Raw genomic sequence first — 15,711 nt, 5'->3', positions numbered from 1 at the left:
CTGCTGGGGCCAGACCAGCCTCCAGAGGGGAACAGAGACAAGGCTGCTGGTGGGGGCTCTGGGAGACCTAGAGCTTTCTGTCCAGCTCTGAGCCAGCCAAGGTCCCTAGAAGGCTTCAGCAAGTTCATTTCCTCATCTTAGAGGCACCAGTGCCCAGGATCCTGTCTGGCCCCAGAATGGAATAAGCCAGGGTGTGTTGACCTGGATTCAGGGCCCCCAACACAGAGGCCTATGGGAGGGAGGGACACCCCTGGAGAGGGGTGACCTGAGGAGACAAGAATGGGACCCCCTTCCTCCAAGGCCTCAGCTCGGCCCCGGTGCCCAGGAGGAGCTCCCCATGGCTCAGGGTCACACAGGCTGAGGAGTCACAGCACAACTGGAGGCATGAAAACCAAAGGCAATAACAGTCCCTGACTCCAGCCCCAGGAGGACACTGACCCCTGGAAACCTCTGGGTGCTTGCGCCTGCTTGTGCAGGACTGTCCAGCAAGCTATAGCTGGTGCCTGCAGGGCCTGCCCTGCCCATGTTTTAGGTAGGGGCAGGGAGGTACAGAAGCAGAAACGGGTGAGCCCAGCAAAGAGAAGGCATGAGCATGGGGGGAGGGCATCAGGGCCAAGGCAGAAGCAGCTGGAGCATGACAGGAGAGGGGAGGGGAAGGAGCTTTCTCTTCATTATCAACGTTCAGTTCATTTAGCAAGAGCCGCACAGCCTGTGGCCTGCCGAGCCACGGCAGGGCTTACGTTCCCTGGTCGCTTCTGGGCTTTTCCCAAATCTCTAGGGCAGTGAGAAAGCAGGCCCAGACAGCCCTGTCGGGGATCTTCAGGAGAGGCTGGAGGGTGGGGGATGGGGCAAGAGCAGCGCAGGAGCCTGCAGCGGCCCCTAGCCCCCAGCGGAGAAGCAAACAGCAGAGCTCAGAGCAGGTGCACACAGGCAGAGCAGCCCCAGCCAAGCAGAATCGGCCCCTCCACGGCCCTGCCCCTCTGCCCATCTCAGGAGAGCTGGGGCCAGCTGAGGCTTGGCACCTTGGAGAAGGCTGATTTTGGCAGGAGCCTCATGGAAGGAGAGCAAAGCGAGGGTGCCGCCCAAGAGACAGGAGGTCAGGGAGCGCAAACATACTTGAGGTCAGCAGAGTGGGCAGCCATGAGGTTTCTGAGGCTCTTGTCAGCAAGAGGGCAACCAGAGAGGCTGAAAGAGAAGAGATGGGATATTGGGGTAAGCCAAAGAGGGGGAGCAGAGGAGGAGGAGAGGAGGAAGACCCACCACGAAGCACCCAGGCCAGACGGACCCGAGCAGGAGACAAACCTGCGGTGGGAGGCGTAGTTCCCGGTGATGTGGCCACTGCCGTCACAGCCAGGGGTGGGACAGCTGGACAAAGGAAAAAGAGTGTCAGACTGGAGAGTGGTGGGTACCTGCCCCCCAGGCTGAGCCTGCTCTGCGAGGGAGACTGGTGCCCACTCCCGGCTCACCCGTGAGCCAAGCGGTGGCCCCTCCTCCCCTCAGTCCTTGGAGGACAGCCGGTGCCTCTCAGGCTGGAAGTTTCTCCCACACAACTTAACTCAAGAAGAAAAAGTAACCAAATTAAAGTTGAGCTTAAAGTTAGGATGCCTCTGACGCACATGTGCTGTGTGTGCACGTGTATGTGCCCACGAATATTTAGGCAAAGGAGCTCCTTCCCTTCTCCAGGCCCTGAAGCAAGGCCTTCCCTGGATCCAGCCACTCCCAGGAGGGCAAGCTACAAGTGTGAGGGTACAAGAGGGGTTCAGGTTGGGGAGAAGAGGGACCCCAGAAATGTACTCTGAGCACATGTGAGAGCTGGATCACCTGTGGAGCAGGTGCCAGGCACAGCCTCTCACAGTCCCCTAGGACAGGTGGCTGGCAATGAAGGCTGACCAGAAGGTCATTGACATCTGATTCATATCCATCAGCAACTCTGTCTGTTCCAACCCCGTGCGGACCAGCTCAGACACGCAGCCTCTGGGCCAGCCAGGCTGACAGAGTTGAGGGTGGTGAGTCCTAAGGCAGTACATTCCAGGCCTTGGCCATGGAGCCCAGGGCAGAACGTGCCCAGCTGCGGCCTCAGGGAGAGGGCCAGGCCTCTGGGTGCCCCGAGGGCTTCCTGCAGACCTCTCTGAGGAGCTCTCCTCCACTCTGCCCCTGCCCTGCTCTGTCCTGCTTGGTGAGCTTGGCCAGGGGATTTCTTTGTTTTTAATCACTTTTAGAAGATTGCAGTAAAGCCCAGCACAACACAAAGGTGTTGGGAAACCTCTGAATACCCTGGCTCCTGTCACAGGCTGCCTGGCTCGAGGTGGTCAGGACAGGTCGGGGAAAGCCTGAGCAGACCCGGTCGTCATGGGTTGGGACCAGGGCCTGTTCCTCCCCAGGCCACAGAGGGTCCCCTAGGAGCTGTGCCAGCCAAACAGGGACTTACGTGAGCAGCTCCTTCTTTATGTCCTTGGAGAGAAACTTCAGCTTAAAGTTGGTCAGGGTGACTTCCCCCGGATACTTCCGCTCCTCAAAATTCTCTTCCGACACTTCCTGGTCATCTGCTTCAGAAGAAGCAAAAGAATGGGCTGCTGGCTCTGACTGCAAAAAACCAGCAGGGAGATGTTTTAACCGGCTGGCGGGGAGGCCTGGGCGCCCAACCCAGTGGGCGAGGGAGAGGGACCCTTCAGGACAGTGTCCACAGAAGCATCTCCCGGAGTCTCCTATCTTCTGGATAAGGGAGGAAGACTTAACTCCCCCCAGCAAAACACAGAAGACAACACCCCTGAGGGGCTGGATCCCTCCCCTGCTTCAGCCAGAGGTCCTGCGTTGCCCTACAAATGAGGCCTGGTGCTGCCCAGCGTGGCAGGCTCCTGACACCCTCCCTGGCCTCCCTCCGCCACGTCACTCCGCAGCGTAAACATCAGGATACAGTTCCCTTCAGAGCCAGGAATGGCACTCAATAGACAGTAGGCACTAAATAAGTGTTACCGAAATGCCATGAAGATGAGATGGCACAATGAGGGTAATAACATACAAATTACGACACTCGCAGTAACCTCGAAACCACCTGGCCCGCCACGCCCACCAGTGCGATGCCTTGACCACAGCAGGTGCTTGATAAAGGCTTCGAACTGAATGCTGGGTATGGAGGCTCAGAGCTGTGGACACAGATAAGCAGGGCGTAGTCCCTCCCACGGAGGGGCCAGGGGTCCAGGAAGGGTCAGAAGGCCAACATTCTGCAGGATGCTATAACCAGAGCTCAAAATCCAGTCCTGACAGGCACTCGCATGTGTCCCAGGCAAGTGGCTCAGGCTCTTGGGGCCCAGGTGCCACTCTGTCCAACTTGAGATAACAGCAGCCCCTCAAAGGTTTTTGGGGGTCAAATGAGGAAATGCCCGTGAAGCCCACGGCCCAGCATAATAACAGTCTTCGGATAATTGGACCTTGTTGTGGGTTCCCAGGCTGCTCGTCTATGAAATGGGGTGACCTGAGGGTGGTGTGAGGGCCGGTAAGGAAGTCTGCCTCCCACTGAGGCCGGATTATGGAGGGGGCCTGATCCAGCCCCCACCCTTCATAGGGGCCTAGCCCCACCCCCCTCATTCCTCCTTGAGGGTCTGGCCCTGCTCCTTCCACAGGGACCCCTTCCACCTCCTGAGGGGCTTTGGGGGAGGGGAAGGAGAGGGAGAGGGGCCCGCTAGTCTCACACACGCGGCTGCTGCCGCCTGGACCCTGGGCTGCCCTCACAGCTGGACTTTGCTCTTCCGGACACACACCTCCTTGGGAAAAAGCCCAGAACCGGCTGTGGCCTCGGAGGATTCTTCTTTCACATGTTTTAAGGAACTAAAAAGGGAAGGATCCCCTGCTTCCCAGACCACAGTTCCAGCACCCATGCCAGGTTGGTCCTGGTCTCGGGGACGTAGAACTGCCCACCATGGGCGATCCTAAGCCCAGGTCCTAAGCTCTCTCACTGGCTCTGCCCCTACCTGGACAGCAGGTTAGCTCTGCAGGGTGGTGGGAGGCTCAAAACCCAAGAAACCTGAGCTTTTCCCCAATCAACTCCTGGGATCTGAACGATGCCTTTCTCCTCCCCGTGCCTCCACAGTGCCCACGTTGGTACTGGCCACCATGCTCCACAGGGGTGAGAAGACCACCTGCTTCTTGACAGACAAGGGCACAGCATGACCCTGCTGCTGAAAATCCCACCCAGAGGGTGAGCCCCTGAGTCCCAGCTGCTCAGAAGATGAAGGACCCTTCACGAAAAGGGATGGCTCCGCGAGGCTCTTCCAGAAGCCTGTGAGGAGAAGCTTCCTTGAAAAGCCAATATCACAACAGCCTCAGGCAGGGCAAGCTGGCTGCAGCCGCCTGACTGCTTGCCCAGGCGCCTGCACCCACCTCCTCAGGTTCCTCCTCTCTCAGGCGGCTAGGCTTGGTGTAGTCCAGGGGCCGGTCCCACTCGTCCTGGCGGGAGGCCTGGCTGGACTGGGGAGAGGTCATGGAGCTGCTGGGGGCACTGGTGCTGCTGTGGCGCTGGGAGGCGTCGGGAGACTTCACACCGGGGCTGCTGCTGCAGCTGCTGCTGCTGGGGAAAGCATTTTCTCGTTTGCGGTGTTTGTGCATGCTCAAGTCCAGGGTTCCATTTTCGTCTACCTCGATATCCACAGACTGCAACGGCAAAGGTGAAATCTGTTAGCGATTCCAGCCCCTTCCTGTGTGTGCCTTCTGGTCCATTTGAATCAAACGTACAGAGTCCAGAACACTGGTTCCCATAGAAGGAAGCAGGACAACAGGGACAGACAGGCAGCGAAAGGGAAAAAATCCAACTGCCATTTCCTGATTTCCCATGAAGGGGGCCCTACAATTCCTCTTGCCTCCCAACAGCACAAAAACCAGTCCCTCAGGACATGTCATAAACACGGGTAAGACTAGGTCCTCTGAGCAAGGAGAGTGTGTCAGCAACCACAAGACTGCGGGAAACACGTGTGAACAGGGCACGTGCACCGCCCTGGAGTCAGAAGGAAACACATGGGCATGTGTGTGCACCACCCTCAGGCTCAGAGGGAGACACGCGGGCGCATGGTGTGCACACAACCTAACACGTGGGAACTTGTGTTCGCAGCCCTTGGTCCCCCTTCACTCAGCACACCAGGTTCTCTTGGTGGACCCATCCAAGCTCTGCGGTCCTTGGGGCCATGGCCAGGAGGGAGAAAAAGTTAAGAATGAGAATTGCCAGCTAGGCACAAGCCATTCCTAGGGACATTTTGTGCAGAGAGCGGGTGGGCCTGACTGCAAATTCCACCAACTCACCTCTCCCAAGAAAGGCTCTGTGGCAGATGTACTAACCTTGCTGGGGAGGTCCTGTGGCTTCGTGCTGAGGTTCTCAGGCATCTCCCAGCAGCGCGTGGAGAGGTTCAGGATGGCAGTGGCAGCCATGTGTGCAGCCTCGGCGTCCTGCGAGTAGTCAAAGCCTGCAGAAGAGGATGAAGTGCCCCTCACATAACTACTGGAGGGGCTGTGCCTGGGGGAAGAGGCCTTTGGGAAAGGTTTGGCTGCAAAAAGGGAACAACACCAGGCTGATATACAACTTGAAAAGAGGCAGCAATGCAGACAAGTCAGTGGGGAGGGGGCACTTTGGGAGGGATGGGAGGGCCCAGGGCACAGCTGTATGGAAGTGGGCCAGGGGCTTGGCCACCCATCCCAGTCCCAAGTCCTCACACACCTCACTCCCACCCACCCTCCTCTGGGGGCCTGAGGAGACAATCTTGTTTCTGGCTCAGTGAAAATTTGGGCAAAAGGAGTAAAAGCCTCCAAGACATTCCAGCAGCCCTGATATTTCAAACAGAAATAACTTGTCTATCAGAAACTGAAGCATTGTGTGAATAGGGTGAGTGTTTGCCATATCGCCCAAATAGGAAAACTTTGTCCCATGATCTGAAAAGGGTGTACCCATATTTAGGCTGACTTGGTGTCCCCGGTAACCATCACTGCCTTAAAAAAGTAACATTATTGCTCAAATGAACATGACAAATGAAGGCACGGAATGTTATCTTTTCTAGCAATTGTACTGTAGCTGCAAAATCACTCTCATGCACGATGTTCTTAGCAATCACGATGTCACCAGTATATCCAGAAAGGTCTAGATATATTGGAAAGCTTATCGTGCGGTCCCCCTCTCCACTGGCACCATTGCATTCCCTCATCCAAGTAGGCATGTGTGCCTGGAGGCAGGAAGTCCTCCATCCTAAAGAGCAGGTTCTGTCAAAGTTAGGAAGAGAGGCTCACACCCCACTGGCAGCCGCATCAATCAGTACTTTTATTATTCTCATGTAGGAAACTCGTCACGTCATGTTTGGGGCTGACAACATCTGCCCCGCGACGCCACTCCCAATCTCATGTGTACACTGAATGCTTTTCCATTTCGCATGCACTTCCAGGGCTAATGGGCTTATTCCACAAATTAGGGCAGTAAGTGACAAGACAAGACAGAAAGGATTGTTCTTAAAGATTTGTAGGAATGATTTTTGTCAGTACAATTACCCAGAAAATTTGTTACTAATGTCACAGATAACACATTGTATCCACCAGGAGAGCAATGGCTTCCTGCCAGGGCACTGGGCCCAGCCCCGCAGTCATCTGGCCCCACCCAGCCCACAGTCTGACCCTCCCCAGAGGCAGTGCTGGGAAATGGACAGCCGGCTGCACTGGGATTAAACAGGTAGCAGGAGGACAGTGGGGAGAGTGGCGTCTCCCAGTGTGAACCATGCTGGTGGGGTTGCTCTGAAGTCTTTGGACACACACGCCCGTAACGGATCTGGGTTTTGTTTCACAAATAACTAGGAGACACATAAATGTTAATGGTGAACATGAAGGTGGCAGCAGGAGTGAGATGCAGGCCCCAAGAAAGCCACCACAGTGCCCACCGGGACAGCTGAGACCTCCAGCCTGCATCGTGGTCCTCCCATGAGGGTAGAGTTTCCCTCCCTAGTAGCTCCTCGAGAGGGTCCCTCCTCCACTGCCCCTTGAATCCTGCCCCTCCCAGGAGCAACACAGAAGAGAAACAAGAACAATTCTCCCCAACTTACATTGAAAGGCTTTAGGTGAGGTTTCGCTGGTCTGAATCTTTGGGGCAAGCATGCGTTTGCCAAAAACCTGAGCATCGAAACTTGCGTAGTCAAAGGTGACCTTGGAGAACTTCTCCAGCTCCTTGGCCAAGTTGGCCCTGGGTGTGGCGGGGGCCACGTTGGGCCGGTAGCTCCCATATGGAGGGACCTCGAGCTGCTTCACGAAGCACATGGGCCTGGGGTGCAGTACAGGGATGCACAGCCAGTGAGATGGGACCTGGGGATCCCGTGCCACCCTCCCCAACCCCAATCTGCAGCCCAGGCAGGGGCCTCACAGCGTCTGGTGAGGAAGGAGACTCAGGAAGACACTACCCCTGCATATTCCACCACTAAAGCTGGGCAGAGTTCCACCTCCCAGGGTCAAGGGCTCCCAGAGCAGGCCCGTGAAGAATGGCCTGCAGGGAGGAAGCAATAGGACCCTCAAATAATCAATGGCCTGTCCTGCTGACAGCATCAGCTAGAGGAGGGCCTAAGATTTTCCCCAGAACGTAGGAGAGCAGGTTTCAAACAGCTCAGCTGCAACTGGAGTGAGTATCAGGCAGGGCCAAAGAGTAGCATAGCCCAGGACAATAGCAAGACACTCCAAGGCAGCATAACCTAGAACTCCCCAGCAAGGAGGAAGCTGAGGAATCTACAGGAGACGCTAGTTGTATCAGGTGCATTTCTGAGGAGTGGCCTCAGGGCCAGGCCTGACCCTTCTTCATTCAGCCAGGGACTCAGCCCTCAGCTGCCCTCTTCTTAAAGCTGTGTTGAGGTGGACCCTCAAGGAACTGTTGGAAGGGTTAGCAACAGCCACGAAAAAGCTACTGCAAGCATTCAGTTCACTGCCACTAATGCTCTTGGAATACTTCAGGATTTTACATGCACAAAAGATGGCACGAAGAAACTGGCATAGAAGGCACAGGGGCAGGAAGACTGGTGGTAGATGCTGGTGACCACACAGGCACAGAGGAGCTTCTGAACCTGGCAGCTCAGAGAAGAGGAGATCCTGGCAAGCAGCCATGGCTTTCTTTGTTCCTGTCTGGACCAAGCAATGACTTCAGTCTGGAAAGTGTACAATCAGTGGAATTAAGAAGGAGCTGACAATGACAGCCTCCAAGGTGCTGGGTGCTACGAGAACTTAAGTGTGGACTAAGAACAGAGCCCAGCACAGAGGACCGCCAGGCCAGCCCTGCAACCACAGCCAGCTCTGATGGGCCTGGAAGAACTGAACTCTACCAGGACGTGGGTATTTTCTCCTTCTCCAGGAAGGGTGGGAGCCCCAGGATGGATCCTGACCCCAGTGGCAGATAGAAAAGTTGCAAGAGTGAGGCCAGGAGGGAAAAAACTAACTTTAAACTTAACATTGGGTCAGGTATGGTGGCTTATGTCTATAATCCAAGCACTTTTGGAGGCCAAGGCAGGTCTGTTGAAGCCAGGAGTAAGAAACCGACTTGGGCAACCTAGTGAGACCCTCTCTACAAAAAAAAAAAAAAAAAAAAAAATGCAAAAAAAAAATAGGCAGGCATGATGGCACATCTGTATTCCTAGGTACTCGGGAGGCTGAGGTGGGAGGATCACTTGAGACCAGGAGTTTGAGGTTATAGTGAGTTATGATTGAAACCACTGCACTCCAGCCTGAGCAACAGAGTGACACTCTGTCACTAAAAATAATAATAAGAATAATAAGCTTAACATTGGTACCACCGTTGATGGCTGCCTTGACCAAGGCTTCAGTCAGAATCTGTACACTTATCATCCACGATGCCAACGAAGCTTTGCAAAGCCTGTCCTCACACCCCAAAGTTCGATAGCCAGAAACGTGGGCTAGATAGAATCAAAAGGGCGTAGTGGGAGGCCTCCTCCACCCTAGCCACAATCTCTCTAGCGTTCAGTGAGTATTCACCATGGGCTGAGGGCGGCAGAGTGTCACTTGAGCCTCATGAGCGACTTAGTTTGTTGTCCTACTTTTATACGTGAACAAACTGAGGCCATAGTCCCAGGGAGTGCAGTCTCCAAAGTTGGAGCCTGTTTGACACCCCTGCCTGGCCTCACACGGGGGCCAAATCTGCGGTTTGACATTTTATCGGTGATTTAGATCAAAGAGGGAAAGGATTGAATTAGCAACTGACAGGAAGCTGGAGGGAACAGCAAATAAGATAGAGGAAAAAAGCAGCTTCAAACCATTGTGAGAGCCAGCTGGTGGAAAGCAGCCTGCTAGGACCTGCAGGGCTGAAGGTGCCCGTGTGTGGGATGGCAAGCATGCCCACAGAGCAGGAAGGCAAGTCTCTGTGCTCTGCCCAGAGATCCCACGTGTGGGAATTGCACCTTCAGAGGAACGCTCTGGAGCAGACCAGGGAAGGGCCTGGGTATGACACAGCCAAGGTGAGCAGCGAAGATCATCTGGCTGGGACTTTGCCAATGATGTGCCAGGAAGGGCCGGGGTCAGGTGGGCCCCGAAAGGAGGCGGACAGTGGAAGGGGCTATGCAGTCACTCACACTCACCCCAGCCGGGGTCTCCTACACTCTTGTCTGGTGAGACAGATATGGAACAGGGGTCTGAGAGCTGGGGAGGAGGAGCTGTGTGTGAGTTCTAGTTCCTCACGGGAGTGGGGAGCAGGGTGTCTGCAGGTGAAGACAGGAGCAGTGGAAGTGTCCTCTTCGACAGTGGCTACCATGGTCCAAGGACTCAGCTCCATAGAGGAGAGACTTTGAAGCCAGGCAGGATGGGCAGGGTGGCCTTGGGCAACTCTCTGAGCCTCTGGCCTTATTTGTGGCACTTACTTCTTAGAGCCACATGGAAGGAGGGGACACTAAGGGGACACATTCTGAAAGATCCTTATTGATGAGAGCCAAATCTACACGTGCACACACACATGGACTTGCACGCACATGTAAACATACCCGCACATATGCAAACACAAACAGGCGTGTGAACATGCACACACACGCTCCCACGTGTTCACATACACATGGACTTGCACGCACATGTAAACATACCCGCACATATGCAAACACAAACAGGCGTGTGAACATGCACACACACGCTCCCACGTGTTCACATACACATGGACTTGCACGCACATGTAAACATACCCGCACATATGCAAACACAAACAGGCGTGTGAACATGCGCACACACGCTCCCACATGTTCACACACACCTACTGTGATCTCAGAACCTCAGGGGCCACAAAGCACTCTGGGGAGCAAAGCCTGCACCCACCCTCTTCCTTGACTTGGGGTCTATCCCTGGGGTCGGGGAGGGACAGGCAGGACGGCCAAGGATTAGTGGCTCATGGTGCTTCCTGGACGTCCGTGGTCCTTGGCTGGTGCAGTCTGCTCTTTCCAGACAGGACCAGCATCTCCACAAATGAATCCCCAAGGGGCCTCAAGTGGTCACATCAGACAACTCCGAGGAGGCAGAGCCCCATGTCGGAGGCAGAGGCAACTGTGCAGGAGTTTGCGCTTTGGCTGAGGCACTGGCGAATGTGGCAGACATGAGACTCTGTCCTGTGTGTCCCGCAGTTCTGCTCCTGGGGGGCCCGGGGCATGTGCACACTCACATGCACGTACACTCACATGCACGTACACTCACACACATGCACTCACACACATGCACATACAGCCTGCGGGAGACTGAGAAGCCCCCTGCAGGCATTTGGGAGGCAGCCTCTTCAGTTCTGTGGCTCATCTCACTCACCTGAGGATCCGATCGGAATTGGAGCTACTCTTGGAAGGATCTCCTGTCTGCGGCTGCTGCTTCTCATGGGATTTGGCTAATTTTTCGGCGGCAGCAATGGGACACCCAGACAAACTAGAGGAAGGAAGAGGAGGGGTTTCTGAGCCTTCCCCTCCACGCCTGTCCTGTCCTGGGTGTCTGTGTGTGTGGGTGTCTCACGGCAAGGTCATTCAGATGTGAGAACTCCAGGTGAACTCCAGAGAAGCCCAGAGCCGGGAATAACCCTGTCATTCTGCAGGACAGGGGTTTTCTCTCTGGCTCTGTTCTTGAGCCCTCACAGTACAAGCTGCCCAGTCAGTTTCTGTTTTGGAACATTCTATGCCAAGGACACACAAAGATGAAATATATCCTAAAGGTGAAAGCTCTGGGCAAAGATGCCTCCTCTGCATGGGTCTGGGAGACAGGCTTGCCCTCACCCCCTTCCTCTCCCTTCCCAGCTTGCAGGGCTGGATTCTGCAGCCCTCTCTGGCGCTTGTTCTGTTAGCTGCTCTGGGGCAGTCCAGGGCCCCACTTGGACCACAGCCTGGGCACTGACCCTGGATGACGCAGGCCCAGGAAAGTACTCAGTCTAAGACACGGAGGCAGCAGCTTCATCTGTCAGAATAAAGTTAACTGTGAGCTCCAGCGCCAGTCCCTCAGCCAGCCCAGGGAGGTGACGTAATGGGGAATTGGCCTCTTTTCAAATGAAGTGACCTCAAAAGCTCTGGCAGTCCTTTCAGCTGAGCATAAGCCTGCTGGGGGAAAGCATATCCCACCGAGGCCACGGCCACCCATGGCACTTAGGGTAAGGCTGGGGGAGTAGTCCCCCCTCACCATAGAAGACCAGTCAACAACTACACCTCGAGGGTGATCGGGAAGCTTCACTTCCACCTGGGCCTCAGAACTCCCACAAAGCAGCCCAGAGCACAGTCCTGGCCTGCCGAGGTTACTGTTCATGTCTGCCCTTCCCACTCAGGAGCAAGAGCCAGTGTGCAGAGGTTTTCTGAATGTGGGTAGGACACAAAGTATTCACCTGGCTCTCACATGGTTGTTGTACCTCTCTTCACAGAGGGTGCATTGCTCCCTCCTCTGCAGGCCGCCCCCTGCTCTCTCGGGAGCTCATAGGATTAAGGCAGCAACACCACTGGGTGACTGCACCTCCAGTTGCCACTCTGCCCTCACAAAGGCCCCTCACCGCCCAGGTGTGCCCTGACCTTGTACCCACTCCTCAGGGCGGCAGGCTGGGAGAAGGGCAGCACACAGGGAGCCCCAGGCAGGCCAGAGCCCCGTCCCAGGTCACGGGCTCACGGCCCAGGCAGGGACACACAGGCCCAACCCAGGTGCCCTACCACACGTGGAGCCCCCCACCACGGCCCCCACCCTGGCCCCCACTACGGCCCAGCTCAGTCCAAGTACCTTCTGTGCGTGTTGCGGTTGCTGTTCACGTGACCCTGGCCTGTGCAGCCAGGAGTGGGGCACTTCAGCACGTTCTCATGCATGGCTAAGACTGTAAGAGAACAGGGGGTGGAGGGAGCCGAGGCTGTCAGAGAATCTGGGGAGCACCAGCTGTGTGGGGAGCACAGGCTGAGGAGGGTGCAGGAGCCTTGTCCAAAGGCTGCTGCTTGGTAGGCAGGTGGGGGACACAGCAACGCAGGGCAGCTCCAGCCCCCAAGAGCCTGCAGACACAACTCCCCACCCTCAGCCTGGTCAGGGCATGCCCCCCACCGCCACCACCACTGTGGTCCCTCCCTCCTGCGGCAGAAACCAGACTCAGCTTTAAAACCTCTCATTCTGTGGTTTGCTCCTGTAAATTTAATTTTCACAATTACTGCTTCTAGCCTAAACATAAGAACAAGTATTTGCTTCCTAAGCTTTCAGGGCACAGAGGTTGCTGCAAGAAGACCTCTCCATTCCCAGCTTGGATGGCACTAGCCTGTCCCCCTCCCATCGATCTGTTACTGTGGGCTCTGACCCGGACTGGCGTCTCTAGGTAGACAAATGGGCTGGTTGCAGGGCCCCAGCCTCAAAGGGCTCAAGTTTGGGCTGAGGGAGTTTGTGGGGGAAAGCGGGGAGATGTAAGGATGAGCATCTGGACAAACCAAAGGGGACAGTTATGGCCCTGGGCAGGCCACGCCTCCCCATAGACACCACCCAAACACCACAGAGGCAGCGTGAGCTTCACAGTTAGGGCTAACGCTGCACAGAGCTACTCACTCTCTGGGGGGATCCTATCCTTGTGGGGACAGCCAGAAAGGCTGCGGTGGTGAGGGTACAACCCGGTAACGTGGCCAGTGCCATCACAGCCTGGTGTTGGACACTTGATCTCACGCTTCTCAGCTCTTGAAGGATCTAAAACACACAAGTCACATCAGTTAGAGCCAGGAAGCTGGGTGGTGAGCAGAGAGGGGGCAGGGGTAGCTCAGGAACCCTCTCTCTGGCTGTCCAGAGAGAAGGGAGGCAAGACTGCCCATGAGCTTGAACAGGTACTGGGGCTGGACAGTCAGGAGACCCTGAAGAAACCAGCCCACGCTGGCTACCTGTGAGGAAGCCCTGAGGCTGCCCTGACAATCCCAAATAGCAGTTTGTGCAGCGTTTTAAGGAGAACAACCCAGATGGCAGCTGGAGTCCTCTTTCCTCTCTCCTCTGACAGTGTGGAGGCCTCATGGGTCAGCCTTTTGCCTAGAGAGGTCAAGGCGTTTGGCAATATTCCTGCCAGGAGATATCCTTGGGATTTGACAGAACGAGGAAGACAAAGGAGTTGAGTAACTTATCCAAGGCTGCATGACTAATCTATGCCTGGGCAGAAATTTAAACCCAAATCTCAGTTATCGACCTCATCTAGCCTCTGCAGGTCCAGGCCGGTCACTATAGAGTGTAGGGACCAGCAGGAACACGGAGGACCCTCAGAGCAGAGCTGACATCTCAGTGAAACACCTCTGGACGAGAGCTGTCCCCTTTGGGAGGGTGCAGAGGTCACAGAGCCAAACTCAGAACTCCCACCTCAGAGCGGGAGGGTCCCAGCAGGGGGCTCCAAAGGGAAGGAGCTCTTGCTCTGCTGCCCCAAGTTCAAAGGAGTCAGACTTCCACCCATGTGGACAGGCAGGGGTGTCCTGAGGGGCTTCCAAACCTGTGCCCAACACCGGCCTCCTGGGCTTGCCACCCCTGTCCCACGGCCTCTGTCCAGAATTCTCGCGGCATCTGTGCCCCAACGTCAGTCCCTCAGAACCAGAACCGCACGTTCACGTTGCACAGACACTCACAGCCCAGCTGGGCACTGCCTGGTATTCTCAGCTTGGCCACCTGTGTCACCCGGGGCCGTGTCCCTTTGGGTCCATGCACTGAAAATCTATCCCTGAAGGCAGGATGCCTTGCATCTGGGTCCTCCTATGTCTGTCCCACAGGTCTGAGACCCTCAAAAACCTGGTCCTAGGGCTGTCACTTGGTGTCTGTGTTCCTCATATGTGTCCCACCAAATTCTGCGCTGATCTGTGCGGCCCAAGCACACCACACCCAGGCTAGTAACCACCCCAGGCCCTTAACACCTGTCCCTAAGTCTCACCTTCAGCCTGTGTCTCTTTGTGCCCATGGCCCCACAAGGCCGGAGCATGACACTGCCGACCTAAATCTGGGTCCCCAAAGAGCTGTCCCACCATCTGGGTTGCCCTAAAGGGTGTCCCCGCAAAGCCATTCTTTGGGTCCATCTCACCCTGAAACCATGTCCCCACCTGTGTCCCCTTAGCATCTTTCCCCTGAGCTTGTCTCATATGCCTGGTGTTCCCGGAAAATATGTCCCTCGTGTCTCCACTGACCTGCCTATCATGCCCCTTGAATTATGTCTCACTCAGGTCTGTCTCTCCCATGACCCAAGTGCATCTTCCCAGGGTTGGCAAGTCCATGTCTCCTGCATTTTTGGTTCGTGGCTCCAGCACCTGAGTCATCTCCCATCCCAGTTCTCTCTCCTTATCTGCTCCCTCCCTGGTCTCAGCTAACTCTTCCTGGGGGCACTCATTGGAAGAGCACCAAGAACTCCCACTGCCCCCGTCCACCTGGAGAAGAGATGCAGGACTAGACATGGGGAAAAAAGAGGCCGAGATCAGGGCAGGTCCCTAGTCTTAGGAGAATAGAGGCCAAGTGCCCAGGTGCAGGAGGCCCTCCGCACCAGGCCGGCTGGGTCAAAGCTGACCTGTCCAAGGCCTGGCCTCCCTGGCATGGCTCACTGAGGGAGCAGCCCCTGGCCAGCCCTGCTCCCCAGGCCCCTGTCCCAGGAGGAATCTGAGATGGGCAGTCAGCAGAGCAGAGCCAGCCTGTTGTCCAGACCCTGACACCCCAGTAACAATGAAGGCCGTAACCGTTTACTCAGGATTCGTCCTCAGACCTCAGCACTCCAGGCTCCCAGCTGCTCCCCAACCACATCAGCTGCTTCCCAGCTGCTCCCCAACCACGTCAGCCCAGCCCCAGGCCCCTCCAAGCAGCCCTCCTTGTCTATCCTCACCTCAACATCAGCCACTCCGTGCGATCAGGGGATGGCTCCCCTGTACCCTGCACACTTTAGAACCAAATCCAGAGACAGATGCAGAGCCAGCGGCAGGCTGCTCCCTCTGAGGAGCAAGGGCACCCCTCACATCTGCCTGCTGGTCTCCACCCCACGAGAGGATCAGGATGACCCAGCATGGCTGTAGGAAACAGCGGGTTCTGTCATAGCACAATCCCTGCCACAAGTGTGAGTTGGGGTGGAAGGGACAGGACGGTCCCCACCCTCTCCAGACCCCAGATGCTGCTGTGACCAGTCACTGTGGGTGGGTCACTGTCCCTCCCACCTCCTCTCTCCCACCTGGTTCTTTCTCACGCGTCTCCGCTCTGTGTCTCGCTCCAGATCGCTCTATGTAAAGCAGTGTGGGAACCCATTTG

At 56.0% G+C, this 15,711-nt stretch overlaps 1 protein-coding gene across 4 annotated transcripts in view; it reads right to left on the bottom strand.

Annotated features, from left to right (window-relative positions):
• Positions 1–15,711, bottom strand: part of MYT1 (myelin transcription factor 1) — a 78,956-nt gene that overhangs the window by 18,502 nt on the left and 44,743 nt on the right. For 2 of the 4 annotated variants that reach the window (XM_016938301.3, XM_024352120.3), the window contains exons 8-16: positions 13,018–13,152; positions 12,220–12,310; positions 10,786–10,899; positions 7,065–7,279; positions 5,326–5,531; positions 4,378–4,647; positions 2,429–2,583; positions 1,303–1,365; positions 1,117–1,185 (exon numbers count right to left, since the gene is read on the bottom strand). In XM_016938301.3, the coding sequence (XP_016793790.1) occupies positions 1,117–1,185; positions 1,303–1,365; positions 2,429–2,583; positions 4,378–4,647; positions 5,326–5,531; positions 7,065–7,279; positions 10,786–10,899; positions 12,220–12,310; positions 13,018–13,152 (1,318 nt within the window). The remainder of the gene's footprint in view (positions 1–1,116; positions 1,186–1,302; positions 1,366–2,428; positions 2,584–4,377; positions 4,648–5,325; positions 5,532–7,064; positions 7,280–10,785; positions 10,900–12,219; positions 12,311–13,017; positions 13,153–15,711) is intronic. The other 2 variants (XM_016938303.4, XM_016938302.4) reach the window with 2 other exon arrangements.

The sequence above is a fragment of the Pan troglodytes genome, chromosome 21 (assembly GCF_028858775.2).
Source record: "Pan troglodytes isolate AG18354 chromosome 21, NHGRI_mPanTro3-v2.0_pri, whole genome shotgun sequence".
In the NCBI taxonomy this organism is placed as follows: Eukaryota; Metazoa; Chordata; class Mammalia; order Primates; family Hominidae; genus Pan; species Pan troglodytes.
Note: the sequence above shows the minus strand (reverse complement) of the source record. Positions and strands in the feature narration are given on the sequence as shown.